Source organism: Paroedura picta, chromosome 5 (assembly GCF_049243985.1).
Source record: "Paroedura picta isolate Pp20150507F chromosome 5, Ppicta_v3.0, whole genome shotgun sequence".
Classification (NCBI taxonomy): domain Eukaryota; kingdom Metazoa; phylum Chordata; class Lepidosauria; order Squamata; family Gekkonidae; genus Paroedura; species Paroedura picta.
Genome location: NC_135373.1, coordinates 44,117,382 through 44,132,942, shown reverse-complemented (window position 1 = coordinate 44,132,942; position 15,561 = coordinate 44,117,382). Strand labels below are relative to the sequence as shown.

The 15,561-nt window shown below is 44.4% G+C and overlaps 1 protein-coding gene across 3 annotated transcripts in view; it reads right to left on the bottom strand.

The window, feature by feature from the left end:
* KIAA0319L (KIAA0319 like) overlaps positions 1-15,561 on the bottom strand; it is a 63,396-nt gene that overhangs the window by 33,214 nt on the left and 14,621 nt on the right. For all 3 annotated transcript variants that reach the window (XM_077337575.1, XM_077337576.1, XM_077337574.1), the window contains one exon: positions 3,267-3,952. In XM_077337575.1, the coding sequence (XP_077193690.1) occupies positions 3,267-3,952 (686 nt within the window). The remainder of the gene's footprint in view (positions 1-3,266; positions 3,953-15,561) is intronic.

Genomic DNA, 15,561 nt, shown 5'->3' with positions numbered 1-15,561 from the left:
CTCTTCCACCAGGTCTTTGTGTGAGATTAGGGTGAGAAAGATTTGGGCCCTCCCTCCCCGAGTTCACCAGAACACCAGAACCAGCCTGTTAGGCAGCCTCCAGGGGAGTATGTATGAATGTGTGAACTGAGGAGTGGGAATATAGTTGCTGCTGGTGGGGGGGGGGGTTATGGAGTTTTAGTGGGGTGTGGGATTTTTAAGCTGGTTGCATGTGGGGGAGCGCAGAATCGAACCCGGCATGCCAGATTAGAAGTCCGCACTCCTAACCACTACACCAAACTGGAAAAGCAGGCACCAAGTCCATGCACATATATAAATATGGCAGTCTGGATAAAAGCACATCTAATATATCGGCTCTCCCATTCACATTCACTGTCGCTAGATTGCAACACTTCAGGTAAGAGGCATTTTACTGATTGAAATCCTCCAACAACGGTTATTTTCACGTGTAGTTGACCTTTATCTTCTTTATTCAGACTTTTCCTCAACCTTTTTGTTTGGGGGAGGGGTCCAGATAAGTGACAATCAGGAGCCATACCTATGATGCTGTGAGCTCCACAAATAGAATATTTAATCAAAAATCTACAAACCATGTTATCTGAGAAAATGGTGTTCCTCATGCCCATTCCTTGAAACTCTCAACCTGTATGTTCAAGATACTGATCAGGTATACAAAAATGAAGTGCTTCAGCTAAAGATCTTTGTTAATGCTGAAAAAGAGGCCATGAGAAATTTAATTTTCTTAGCCAGACAAAAGGACCTTCTTCACATAAGCAGACTCTCCCGGTGCCTGGCAGAGGAGTTAGTGGGGGAGGGGGCTGCTTCCTGCTTTTCAGTGTCGTGAGAGACAGATCAGACCAGCCCAAACAAAACCAGCAGAGCAGATGAAAATAATTTCCTTCCTTTCATCAGAAAATTCTTTTGCCAGGCCCTCCCCATTCTGGGGGGGAAGCCTGGAGCAGAAAGAACCGGACATTTCAGCTTTAACTGGGCTTATCTTTATATGCTGCATACTTTCTTGAGCCAGTCTTCTTTGTATAGCATCAGCTGAATGTTTCCACCATAGCATGCAGAAGTATCTTCTCAGCCTGTACTTGATTTTTGTGGATAAATGGAAGCACAGATAAGTGCAGCCAAGTCAGCGGTGAAATGGGAAAGGTCAAGATGAGGATGAGGAATTCATAAGTTGTCACGATATGAAATTTGGGGAGGGGGGAAAGATCACCATGTGGAGCTCTGAGTTTGAATTGTGGTCTCGGGTCTCTATCCGGCAGACTTTGGAAAGCAAGGAGGCTTGCTCAAGGATAACTGGCTTTAAAGTGCTAAGGAACACAGACCTTCTGATAAAACAAAAACAGAGTCCAGTGGCACCTTTAAGACCAACATTTATTCAAGGTGTGAGCTTTTGAGTGCAAGCACTCTTCCTCAGACTATGAGGCAAAACTCTTTTGAACTGCTGCAAACACTTCACAGACCACTCAACTCAAACATGACTAGCCTCTTGCTATGGGAGTAATTCCCTTATTTGGGATGATCAGTTTTCTTGCAAGCGTTTTAAAGTGGATGATGTTCCCATCTGCTTCTTGAATATGGACAAGGCTTTCTTTGATCTTGCACTCGTATCTGTTTTTCCGACCAGCCCCTGTAAAATCATCTAAGAACGTTCACAACACTAAGTATCCCATTGCCCGCAAATTCAAGCATAAGCAACAGGAAAGAATCACAAAGTGATTTTTAGAGGCATTCTTGCCAAGAATCCAAGAACAGTAACTGCGAAACAATCAAGAGGGCTTCACAAAGAGTCCTAACTCCATCTTTGCTCTGCTGGAGCATTAGAGGAGTTACAAAATACAGCATCTTAAGTCTGAATCTGCAGAAAATTGCTACGCATCAATCCAGGGCAGGCTGGAATGAACCTTAGGAAAGCAACCTCTGTTACACGGGATCATTTCCTAGGTGTCGAGAGGACAGAGGGTTCAGGTTTTGAGGAAGCATTATAACTGGCTATGAAAGACCAAAAAATAAAATAAAAATCAAACAAAGCAGCAGTTACTAAATAAAGCCAGCAAGCCAAGGACGGAGGGAGGGCCAGCTGAATCAGCAAAGACAGAGTTAAGCCACGTGGTTCTTTCACACACACAAACTAGGCCAGTGTCTCTTGGCTTGCAGCCATCTCCTGTTCAACAAGGCTCGCAGTTCTCAGATCACAGGTGTGGTGTGATCTGGCACTTGTAAACTCTGCACAGGTACATGGAAATATTAGTTTTCAAGGATTACAACCAATTTAACACTCTAAGCCCAACAGGGGGACTACTGAGCCATGACAGAATTCTGTCACTTGGGGTTGTGCTTATGACAAGACCCTTTGATGCATGCTTGCCAGTGAGCAAGCAACACTCAGCAGGCCCAAGTCCACTCTGGTTGAACATTTGTAAAGTATGAAGCAACCTGCCAATTCAAGACTTATGTACAAACGTTGGATAACTCAGAAACTGGGCCATACTGGCATGACACCCTTCAGCGAAGTGAGATTTGCTTCCCCATTTAGATGCCTGAGAAAATATAGCTTGCGAATGAGTAACAACATATGGGTCTGGCTTGCCAACAAAATTGGCACCTCCACAGTTCCCAAGAAGGCTCATTGTTAGGTTTTCAAGCAAATCAAGCCTCCAAGTTCACATATCCAGTAAAGATGGATCAAATATATAGGAAATATATAGGAGTCCACCATCAATGATAGTAGGGAAGCGAAAAGAGATTGTCCAACTGATTCCCTCCCCCAATATAGGCCAAAATAACTTCACAGAAAAGGCAGGGCATTCCATCCGCTTGACACACAGACAAGCCTGGGAAACACTACCATCATTCTAAGCAAGCGTCTGCCCCTCCTTTAGTAACAAAATATAGTTCAGTTTAGTCAGTGAGGATGGGACAGGAATTCAGCAATATTTAAGGTGGTATTGAAACTGCTGAATGATGCACCAACAAATTCCCAGAAGTGTGTTTTCTGCTGATAAAATCACACATACCTGACCACAGCCCACTAAATATACTTTTGGAAACAGGGTTTATACCCCAGTTGAGCCCCTGATTTACTGTGGGAATTTTGGGCATATTACTCTCCCTTACCTGGCTTATCTGTCTAACTCAGGAGACAGAAAACAAATTCTCAGAGATGTTGCAAATCACAGAAATAAGTATAGTGTACATTGGAATTAGTATTATTGTTAGCATGCACGATGCCACCACTAAGGACCGACACTTACCATCCCAGCATTGCTCCCAGCAAGGCTGTTTGGGCTGTTCACATTATTAGCCACAGGAAGAGATGGGCTCTGAGATTCTGAACCATTTAGATCTTTACTGTTGTGCAGCAGCACCCTTTCTGGAATCTCATGGTCTCTGGGAAGGTTGGTGTCTTGCCCTGAAGCTTGAGGCTCTGCTGAGTCCTTACTGTCCAAGGGCTGAGATGGAGCAGGGGGGCTCACAGGACTGCCACTGACGGAGTTTACATCCCTCTTTAAAGAGCCCCCAATATGATCTGCTATGTGCGCTCTCCGAGTCCGCTGGTCTTGGAAGGACCTCCGCATCCTTGCATCGCTTCTTGCATGGCTCTCCCTCCAGTCCAACCATTTGGGAAGCCGAGTTTTCCTCTCCACTGCAGGCTGGGAGGATAACGCATTGCCAGGCTTCTTTACAAACACTAAGATGGAGTCTGTAGCGTTGGTCTGCATTGCTTGACACCCGGGAGGACTGTTGCATTTCACCTGGATACACATTTTGCCCACAAGCCAAAAAGCATCACAGTCAGGGCTCTGACAACAAGCCACTCGACAAGAATGGGCAGAGTGAAATCCATCCAGGCGCTGGAGGTGGACTCCATCCAACGACCTCAAGTGCCCCCCCACCAGAGGCCTCCTGGGCTGGCATGCACTTTTGTTCCAGCTTGCATCTGAGCAAAGAGAATAAGACCATTAACAGTTTGTTTTCAAAGCATAATTTTGCAATTCCAACAGCTAGATGACAGCTCCTAAGGCAGAACCTACCCTCCACCTCGACTCAGGGCTAAATATACAAACTAAACAGTGAGTGTGCTGCTATTCAAGGGGATACAAAGACCTACCACTAAAAGTGGGCCCTCTGACCACAAAACTACTGGGGTGCAGCAGTTAAGAGTGTCAGATTTGTGAGGATAAAATGGCAAACAGAAGTAATTTTTGGAGAGAAATAAGGAAGTAAATACATAATACCCAGTGAAAGGTATTATTACCTTTCTGCAACAGAATCAGCTGGGTTCTGCCCCAGAAGCAAAGCCAGAGCAAGAAATTAGGAGGCTGTCCCATGGATCCTAGTCCAGTTCTAGGAAAGTAACCTGTGCATACGTGCACCTTGTCCTAATCAAAACTGGGGTGGGCTGAAGAATGTCATGAAACCACCTTCCTGCCCTCTGCAGTACTTTCAACAAGTCTCCTGCATGGAGCGACTTCAGCCTCCCCTGAAGACCACAGCAAGGATGGTGTGTTGCCATTAGCACTGCCAGGGGAGAGCTATTTTATTTCAGGTTGATGGACCATAACATTGGGGAGGAAACAAACACCAACAGCAGCCAGCTGAGCCATTCTGCTCCAGCTCTCTTTCATGCCAGTTTCACTCATGGGAGAAGCAGTTATGCATACTAGCAAAAGGAAGCCACCGTTCATTTATTTCCCAAGTGCCACGGTTTGCCAAGGGACCACATCACAAGAGGTTCAAGGAGAAAGTTACTACCTTGGGGTACTGTCATTGTTATTTATTGTACACCTTGTATAGTGTGACCAGGAGATCCAAGGATTGTCTGGCAGCCAGGTAAGGGACTTTCAGAGGTGATTTGGAAATTCTTGCCTCTGCATCATGACCCCTAGTGTTCCTTGGAGGAACTACCTCCCAAATCCTTGGAGGTCTCCCATCCAAGTACTAGCCCAGTTGGCTTTGCTTAACTTCTAAGATCTGATGGGAGCAGGCTAGCCTGGGCAATCCAGGTCAGAGCACTGGTTTATAAATATTTCAAAAGATGAATATGACAACTTAGAATCCTTGAAATGAGGTTAGACTTTCTGTTGCAGACATGGCACCATCTCTCTCCCCATTTGCACAGGCTTCTGTTCTACTTTTACTAAGCAATAGTGATGCTTCATCCTTCCCTGCTACCCAAGACACTTGAATGCTAAGCTCAAAGAATATTACTCTGTGAATATACTTCCGGCTGGAATTAATAACATCCGTAAAAACTAATGCTCCATAATGTTACAGTTCACATTTGGTTGCATTTCCAAAAGCGTCATGACAGAAATAAGATTTATCCAAACGAGTTTATGTCTCCACTATCCCTGGATACAGCTCTTGCTGAAAAAATACCCCAATTACCAGCTTCAGTTATCAAAGACAGGGGTGCCAGCAGCTTGGTACCATTCCATGGTGACTGGATCCAGACCCCAACCAAGCAGGATTTAGTATTCCATTTTAATTCGGTTTGAACTTATGATCTGGGAGACCCAGGTTCAGATCCCTACTCTGGAAAGGAAGCTTGCAGGGTAAACTTGGGCCAGTTCAACTCTGCTTAACCTATCTCAGGGGGCTGTTGTTGTAAGCACAGGATAGAAGAGTGATGCTGTAAATCATGCTGGGTCTCCACTCAGGGAGAAAAGCAGGATACAAATATCTAAATAAATAAATATAAACACTTTTGAGTGCTGTCAATGACTTCAGGAGCCCAATTTGTAAAAATAAATGAAACTGGGGGAAGGTTTGTGTGAGTGTGTATATGGATACAAACACACACACACACTAAATTTTAAAAAAGAAATAAAACAATGAGCCATGCTATCCTAGGTGTCTTTGTTGCATCTCTGATTAATGCCCTCCTTGCCCAGTCTGAGTTTCAGAGTGTGGCCTTTTCTTGGCAGGTTTGTATTCTTTTCATTTTGTTTTAATGGTGCATCGTGGGATATTCAAAGTTCGGGATATTCATTTATAACCCATTCCTAATCTATACTTCTGTGACCTGTTTGGAGTGCTCCTTGGTCTTCACATTGCTTGCTTAGTGGTGCTGCAGAGTCAGGGGCCTTTCAGAACAGACAACCTATGGCAGATCATGTTTCACTTGGATTGTGTACTGGTGGGCCCTAACTAATTATGTGACTTCTGAAGTTTAGTGGTTGGACCAGATCTTATTTAGGGGTGTCACAGCAAGTGGGACAAATACTTATACACAGTCATGATTTCTATTTTATTATTTATTGTATTTGTATCCCACCCTTCTGTAAATGCTCAGAACGGTTCATATGGAATGTAACAGAACAGTACATTAAACTCACTGATTAAATGAATGAAAGATAACAGTAATGGCAACAATAAACAGAGAAATAACGGTTAGCATAATGAACAATCTAACAGGCACATGGTTGGTCCAGTCTGTCACATGGGTCCAGTGGGGGAGGACTGGGGCCCAGTAGCCATTATTTAGTTTTGGTCGACCTGCAGAACTGTTTTAGCTACATGAGGCCCTGATCTCCTCTGGGAGCTCGTTCCACCAGGTGGGGGCCAGGACAGAAAAGGCTCTCGGGTACTGTTTGTGTCACAATAAAAATATTTCGCACCTTCAAAGTGGTAGGCATGTTGTGGGAATCAAACGATGCTAAACCACCCTCAAACCAACTTAGTTCCAGGTTGTAATGAGACAAAACAGGACGAACCCCAAAGGATGTGTGTGAATACTTTTGCAAGCCCACTGTATCCTTCTGAAGGCAAAAGCTCCACCGCTGAGGCAGATTTTCCATTCTTACTTGTCCGTTTCTATTGCTCAACAGTCTTCTCCCATCCCAACCCGGTCAGTTTCCTCTCAAGCACTATCCAGCCTTCAGTGATATTGAGGATTGAGATACTGGTCATCTCTATACGACCAGAGTCACAGTCAGACATAAATCCGAAGAACTCATCTTAAATCCGAGGAACACCCTTGCAGGATAGCCACTCAAAACTGCAAGGGAGCCCTGCTGGTACCTCTCCTTCCTTTTGCCAGAGGAAACTGAGTCTCAAGATAGGGTGGAAACTAAATGTCATAATAATAGTGGTGGCGCAGCTCCATGTATTCTTATGCCGGCAGAAATGGGGCAGGAGAAAAATTGGAAGCTACTTCACACTCCTTCCATAAACAAAGTGCTGTCTAAGGCAAGTTCTTATGACGGACAGATGTTTGAATGCAAATCCAGTTGAGCACAATATGTGTCAGGCATTATTGTGCATTTGAGTCTTGAGAAAAGCTTGTACAAGAGTTAACTGTTCAGACTGGAATTTATTTAAGGTAAGCAACTTAAGCTCAACTACCTGATGCAAGTGATCACATAAGTAAATCTCTTCAAGCAAAACAGAACAAAAACAAACAAAGAAGACTGACACATTGCAAAACTTTAATGCTTTTTGTTTCCTAGATACTTAAAAAAACCCACAATGCTTCTAGCAACTGTATATTTGGCACAGGCAAAAGAATGGGGGACATCTGGATCAAGTTGGTGAGTAGAGTAACAGAGACAAATCTTGACAGTCCAGGGAAAAGACTAAAAACATACAAAAAAAAAACCCTGCAGCTTTTTTTGGATCTGGCAATAATTACCAGGATAACTTTTAAGAGATGGAGATATATGGAAGAATAATTTCTAAATGTTCTGCCCCCCCCCCCCCACACACACACACACAAAGGCACTGGTCTCCTTAACAGGGCAGCTACTTCCTTCAGGAAAAGTTGTACCTTCTCTCTCCTGAGTTTGCAGGTTTCCATAGTGAAAAACATACAGCAGGTCCTAAAGCAAGAAGGCATCAAGTAGGGATTCAGCCATCATTGTACTCTGGCCAAAGAAGGGAGCTAAGCAGCTAAACCAGCTACATTAACCAGCTTAAACAGTATGAAAACTTCCTATATAAATCAGACCAGGACTGGCCATGCGATATCTTCCTGGTCAGGCTTGTTCTCTTGCTTGGACCTCAAGAAGGCTTCTACAGAGGTCCTTTGAAGGGGGGGGGGAGGAGAGTCTGAATCACAGCTAACTGTGAATTTATTGCTAAACATTTTAAATGTTAAATATGTTGAATACGTTTATTTATAACTTACTGTTTTCATGAAAGTTCCATTGTAAATAGCCCTGAGCCGCAAGGGAGGGTGGTATATAAATGTAAATAAATAAATAACTACCCTGAAAAGCTTAAACCAGCAAATGACTGTGACTATCAGAGGGAGAGGGCACTGCACTTTCCTTCTGGAGTTTTAACAGCTCCAAGATCAGGCAACAATCTCCAACAAGGATGTTAGAAACTTGTTTTCTACTACAGCTACCACCCACTACAAAGTCTGCTAGAGCGATCACAAGATCTATTCTTTGGGATCAAACCTCTTGGTTCATTGGGGTGTTTTGGGGGGGAGTCTTAATACCACAAGGCACCTGCCCCACAAGCTTGCTAATCAAATTTCAGCCTGAAGCACAGTTTAATGACTAAGTTTTTAAAAGGAGGCTTTTGAATGGAAACAGCAAAGAGCGAACATGTATAACCATGGGTAATGACCTGCTTGTAACACTACCATCTGTTCAGGCCTGAAGAGCCTGGAACTACACAACAGCTATTACAAAACTCCATACATTGCTCTCTTCTCCCTTGATATTGGAGTACATTATTGGCTCAGATTCAACCCTAACTTATAGTCATATAAAACGTGTAAATGTATGCCTCGTCCAAGAGATTTTGCTTAATGAAAGCCTTCTTCATAGCTCTGCAAAATCCTGAACTACCTTTTAAAAGCCAAAGTTATATGACCGAACTTCACAGATCAGAATCCACAAGCACATGAAAATTGCTTCCCTGAATGCATGGGAGGGGATACTTGAACACCGCTTGAATATCACTCAACCTTCAAGGATACAGGTTTTGAAAGGCACAAGAGCTGCCACTAAAAATTATGTCTGAAAAGCCTGCACTTCCACACAATCCAGTGAGTGGGTCCCAGGAAATTAATACACATTTAATTAGTTCATTTAAACCCTGGCTTTCTCCCCATTGAGGACCCAAAGCAGCTTACAACACTCTCTCCGGCGCTTTATCCTCGAAACAACCCGATGAGGCCTATCTATGAGGTCAGTTAGGCTGGGAGTCAGTGACAGGCACAGGTTCACTCAGCAAGCTTACAAGGGAGAGCAGCAATTCGAACTCAGTTGGCTCCAGATCCTAGCTGGCCACTCACCACTGCGTCACACAGACTCTGCCACAGACTGCGCCATTGGTTAAGCATGGTGCTCAATGTTATTAAGGACTAAAACTGGAAAGTACATTGAAAAACGTGTGCTAGGCAAGAATGCTAATGACGTCTACAAAGAGAAAACTGAGGGTCTCAGCAAGCACATAAGTAAGAGTAATCAGGTTAAACTTTATACAAGTGAAAGACTGAAGACTGTTAAAGCCCCTTCCTAAGAAAATCTAGGCATTCCCTTAAAGAACAGTAATCAGAATAAATGAATAGTAATAAGCAGTTTTCATAACAAAGGACAATATAAAAAAGACACACACACCATTCCCAGATCTTCATTGCTCTCTTTTATGCCGCTTATAGAAAAACTGACCTAGAATCAGTTTTTCTATAATTTCCAAAAGAGAGCCAGCTTGGTGTAGAGGAAGCCAGTTTAGTGTAGTGGTTAGGAGTGCGGACTTCTAAACTGGCGCGCTGGATTTGATTCTGCACTCCCCCACATGCAACCAGCTGGGTGACCTTGGGCTCCCCACGACACTGATAAGGCTGTTCTGACCGAGCAGTAATCTCAGGGCTCTCTCAGCCTCACTTACCGCACAGGGTGTCTTGTTGTGGGGAGAGGAAAGGGAAGGCGAATGTAAGCCGCTTTGAGACTCCTTTGGGTAGAGAAAAGCAGCATACAAGAACCTACTTTTCTTCTTCTAATTCCGGACGTAAAAGACCAATTGTAAGCCACTTGTAATAGTGAAAAGCAGGCTATAAAACCCAACTCTTCTTCTTCTATCTTTTTAAATATATATATATATTGATGATTGATTATTTGACTTATTGACTGCCACTAAGACATCATGGAGATCTCATATCCGGCCGGTACTCCAAGAACTCGGTTGGCTCCCAGTTGAATTCTGGATTAAGCTTAAGGTTTTGGAAATCACCTTTAAGGCCATATGCGGTCTGGGCCCTGTGCATCTGAGAGACCGCCTCCCTGCCTATACCCCCAGAACAGCTCTACGCTCCGCCACCTCCAACTGGCTGTGGATCCCTGGCCCTAAAGAGGCACATCGGACCTCAACAAGGGCCAGGGCCTTTTCAGTCCTGGCCCCCATCTGGTGGAATGAGCTCCACGAAGAGATCAGGGTCCTGGCGGAACTTCCACAATTCTGCAGGGCCTGCAAAAAGGAGCTCTTCCACCAGGCATTTGGTGGGACCGACTGACCCATAACATCTACAGGTGCCCCCCCCCCCAGACTGAGGGACAGAACCTACTGAGGGATTGTCAAAGTTATTGTTGAAGTGCCGTTCTAATTGCTCCAGTTGGTGTGTTGTTATTGTTATACTGTTATATTGATTTTCATAGTGTTCTAGGTGAATGTTCCAAAATGTTGTATGTAAACTGCCCAGAGCCGTTGGGAAGGGCTGTATAAAAATATAAATAAATAAACAAACAAACAAACTTCCAGACCAGGCTGCCTCGTGACGATTCAGAATAACCCCCCCCAATAAAACAGTGAATAAAACAAACACAAACCCAGCTACAACCCCCCCTCTCAGTTTACCAGTCCAGAATATAATAGCGCCCCTGCACCACCTGAAAGCCTTGGAAGGGCTTGCCCATCTAGCCCTTGATATTCCAGTGCATTCCAAGGAGGGACCCAAGATCTTCCACAGCCTGGCCACAACCAAATGCCTGGTGGAAGAGCTCCATCTTGCAGGCCCTGTGGAACTGTGTTAGCTCTGTCAGGGCTCTTAGCTCTTCCCAGAGCTCATTCCACCATGTCAGGACTAGGACCAAAAAGGCCCTGATACTGGCCAAGGCCAGGCATACCTCCTGTGGGCTGGGGACTAAAAACAGATTCAAACTTGCAGAGTGAAGAGCCCTGGGGGGAGCATAAGGACACAGGTGGTCCCTCAGATATGTGGGGCCCAGCGCCCAGATAACCTTGAAGGTCAACACCAAAACCTTGAACTTGATTCAGAACGCAATCAGCAACAAATGCAGCTGACTCAGTGCTGGCTGGATGTGAGCACTCCAAAATGAACTCGTAAGCACCCTAGCAGCTGCATTTTGAACAAGCTGTAACTTCGGGGATAGGAGTCTAGCCTGGAAGTGACCGTCACATGGATACCTGTGGATCACGGTGGCTAGAGCTCTAGGTACAGATAGGGCTTGGCATGGGTGGAAAAATGCCACCTGGGCTATTCTACTGATCTGTGCCCCCTTGTTCTGTTTTCTTTTAAGTTTGCCTTGAAGAGTATCGTTATAACTGCCAAGTTTTGAATGGTGATAAAAAGTCAAAAACGTGGGATCAATTGAATTGCAAGAGAGAAAACACCCCACAGTATTCTAGACCCCAAAGTTTATTGTATATTCTGTAAAGAACACAAATTCTGAAGTTTGTAGGGACCTTTAAAAAAAATAGCCCTGGAAAGCATATTACACAATTGGGCCAACAGATTTCCTTTTAACACAATCCTTACCAGACTTTGCACCAATGGATTAAATTCCAACATTGAATGCCACGAAGTTTAAGAGTGCTCTAGAACAGTGGTCCCCAACCTTTTTATCAGTGGGGACTGGTCAACGCTTGACAATTTTACTAAGGCATGGGGGGGTAGTCTTTTGCTGAGGGACGTCGCCGCTGCCTCAGCCCCTGCTCCACTTGCTTTCCCACCGGCGCCCCTGCCAGCAGCAGCTGAGCAGTGCCACGCTGAGGAGGAGCCCCAGTCATGGCGGCTACTGGAGAGCACTGAAGGTGAACCGGTGGCAGAGTGGCAGGGCAGCCCACGAGGCAGCAGCCGGGGAGGAGGACGAGGAGGAGCCGCAGCCCGGTCTGATGCAAGGACCAACTGATGCAAGGACCGGTCCCGGTCCCCGGACTAGGGGTTGGAGACCACTGCTCTAGAATACATAACCTGTCTATGGGACAGACAGAGAAGGCTACTGGGAGATTTCTATGTAAATCATGCTTCCTGAGGTTGGAACAACCTCAGGGAATGCTCCTAGACTTGCTCAGGGTGTTGAGCTCTTTTGAACAAAGTTCATTAATTCAATTATATAGGATGGAATTTAGTTGTTTAAAACAACAGGCAGAAATTAAAAGAACGTAAAACTATCTAGGCCATGGACATCTCAAAAGACTGCTGCCTCCCGTCTTTCTCTGACTGTGACATTTTCACTTATGGGGCTGTTACAGTGTGGAATTGAACCCCTTTGTTCATCTAAATCAACAGGCTTAGCATTGCATGGTTTAATAAAGCATAGGCATTTTACTCAGAATTTGATTCCTGTTAAGTTTTAATGTAACTCATAACGCTTGCTGCTACTGACCCCATTGGTTCACCAAGCGTTTGGCATCTTTGTGGAGATCTGCGGTCCCAAGGCTTGCCCAATAGAACTTGTTTCACATAGCAGGTCCCACATTGGGGCACGGCTGTTCTGCGTTCCACTGGGAAGGATAGGAACAGCACAAATGCTCCCAGCACTGGCTGCAAATACTTAGAGAAAGAGCAGGTGCCACTATAACTGCTGGGTGATGTCAGTCAAAGCCACAGTTTCCATGATACTTCCAATGTGCTATGGAAAATATTTTTCTTTAGAGCTGCCTGTACATTTAATGGTGTTTTGATGGCTCTTATGAAGCATGAATTTAACAGCTGAGACTCCCTCCTCCCAAAAAGAAAGTTCACCTAAAAGGCTGCAATAAACAGGCTTTTCAAATGAAAAGGGGCCCAGAGCCAACTTTTTTATTTCATCAGAACTCAGGAGCACCTAGACAGGTTCCTCCAGCAGATGTATTAAAAAAAAAACAAACCCATGATTTTAACTGAAAGCAAAGCACAATTTAGAATCTTACAGAGATTGGTACTGGTCTTTCAGGCTGATTAATTTGCTGAGCCTCATAAAAATGCAGTATAATTAAACAGGTGACACCATGTTCTTACCAACTTTAGGAAGGGAGAGATTTAGATTCTCGGAAACTATCTAGCAAAGTAGACAATATCATCCTTGCCAGGTGGCTTCCATCAAAATTTAAGACACCATGTATGTTTTTTGCTTAACCGCATCCCTTCCTATCACACACAGTTAAAACATGCTTAATTCCAGTTACTAAATTCCAGCACCAGATTTGAGGGGCTTTGGTGGAAGCATCAAAGTTATACCAGAGAGAACCAAATGACAACCGGGCAAGTGCAAAGTCTGACAGGTGAAAGGTTTTTCCTTGAGCAGTGCCACGTAGAAGAGCATCTTGGACATGAACTGGCACTCTCATAGTCTGTGGCTGGGACAGCTTACTGAGTTAGGATTGAGTAGTCAAGTCTCAGCCCCTTCTTAGGACACAGGAGAGACATGCAACATCAGTCCTATCAGTAAGCAATGTAATGTCTCCGGACAGGTCAGAACCAGTATCAGTACTAGGATCCTGAGCCATCTGATGAAAATAGCGGAATTAACTGCCTACTGGGCTCCAGTTACAAGAAGGGGACCAGGAAATCAGGGTCATACTTCAAACTTGAGAGTTGGGTATCACTGGTTCACAGCCCCAATCTGGCCTTGACACCAATTAACATAACGACTCATAGGTCAATACGGATGCAAGAAGCCACAGTTAAACTGCTGCTCATCTATGAACATAATGTGGTGGTCTGCTAGCTGAGAACATTGAAGGCTGCCCAATGGCAGGTAGAGAATAAAAGTCAGACACACAAGAGACACCAGCTGCCTCTTTCAGATGCTATCTGTCTTCACTTATCAATTTGTTACGGGAAATAAGCCTAAAGGGAAATGAGCAAACAGACTGAAAAGAGAAGCCAGCAGCTTCTCCTGCACTGCGGGCTTGATTCCATACAGTTTTGGCCTGGTTTTAAGATGCTGGCAAGGCAAAAACACTCGCCAGTGGGACTTTGCACTCGTACACTGTGCTGCTTTGCAGAGGTAACACCAGCTCAGATAAAATGAGGCCACCAGGCAAGTGCAAAGTCTGACAGGTGAAAGGTTTTGCCTTGAGCAGTGCCACGTAGAAGAATCAAGACTCCTTCTGGTCTGCTAGAATTCTCAAGAGGCACAGCTTGGGGGGGGGGGAAGTGTAGCTCATAGTCAGGGCTCTTGGGTCTGGTTCACACTCACAAACACAGGAGAATGAGGTGGTAGAAGGGGCAGTGCCACTGCAGATTGCAGGAGAGGGTTCATGTTGAACATTCCCTGCAAATAGAAAGTCAAGGTAAAAAACAAAAAATAACAGAACTTTCCTCTGCTGAGCAAATTTTCTGTTTACATGGTAATAATGGTTTTATTTTAATATAGTAATAATGCCAAGGGGATAGATGTGTTAATCAGTTGCAATAGAAATAAACAGGAGTCCAGCAGCTGGTTAAAGACAAACAAGAATTTGTTCAAGCTTACACTTTTGACGACTACAGCACAGTTCATCAGATTCTTCAGTTTATTTGCTACATTTGTAACTCTACCTTTCTTCAATGACCCAAGGCAGCTTACAGAAGCAGTGCAAAGTTGCAAAGAAGGAAGAAATCCTCTATCAAAAAAACGGCTCTTTGAAATATAGCACTTTTACATGGTCAGACTGTACAATTACTTACATTTAAAACTTCTGAATTGTCTTTAAGAGAAGCTTCAAATATAATGCATTATAGTAGTCTAGTCTACCGGTTACAGAGGCATGTATCAACATAGCTAGGTAAGCAGGGCCATGTACATGCCCACATGAGGCCCCTCCCTTTACCGCCTCTTTGGCCACGGGGGGGTCAACAGGACCATATAGGGTCATATCACCCGATCAATGTTTAACAAGTTTAAAAAATATATTAAAAATAACTCATCCCTACTCATTTGGGAAACCCTTCCAGGACCCTCAAGAAACCCCAGGGTTTCACAAAACCCTGGTTGAGAAAGCCTGCTGTAGTCTGACACATTAACCTCTGCACCACGCTGACTCTCCTAGACCAAAAGTGCAATCTGAAGAGGTGCTGTTCATGGGACTTCCTTAGGGCTTCATCCTCTCGTTACCAACTTAATTCTCCTGCACGTGTGAACCAGGTCTTGACCTCACAGATATACCATTGCTCTGAGTTTCTGGAAGGAAGGGTGAGGGACTCATAAGCAAGATTTTTAAAATGCCTGGACTCCAATGGATGATAACTGAATGGTCTGCACAGGCCATTTCCTTTACAGGCTTCCTGAGAGATCTGAAGAATATGATCAAATGAAGCAGACAACTCACTAGTCAAATAAAGCCAGCTGACCACTTTCCCAGACCTATACTGAAGTGTTTGTTTTG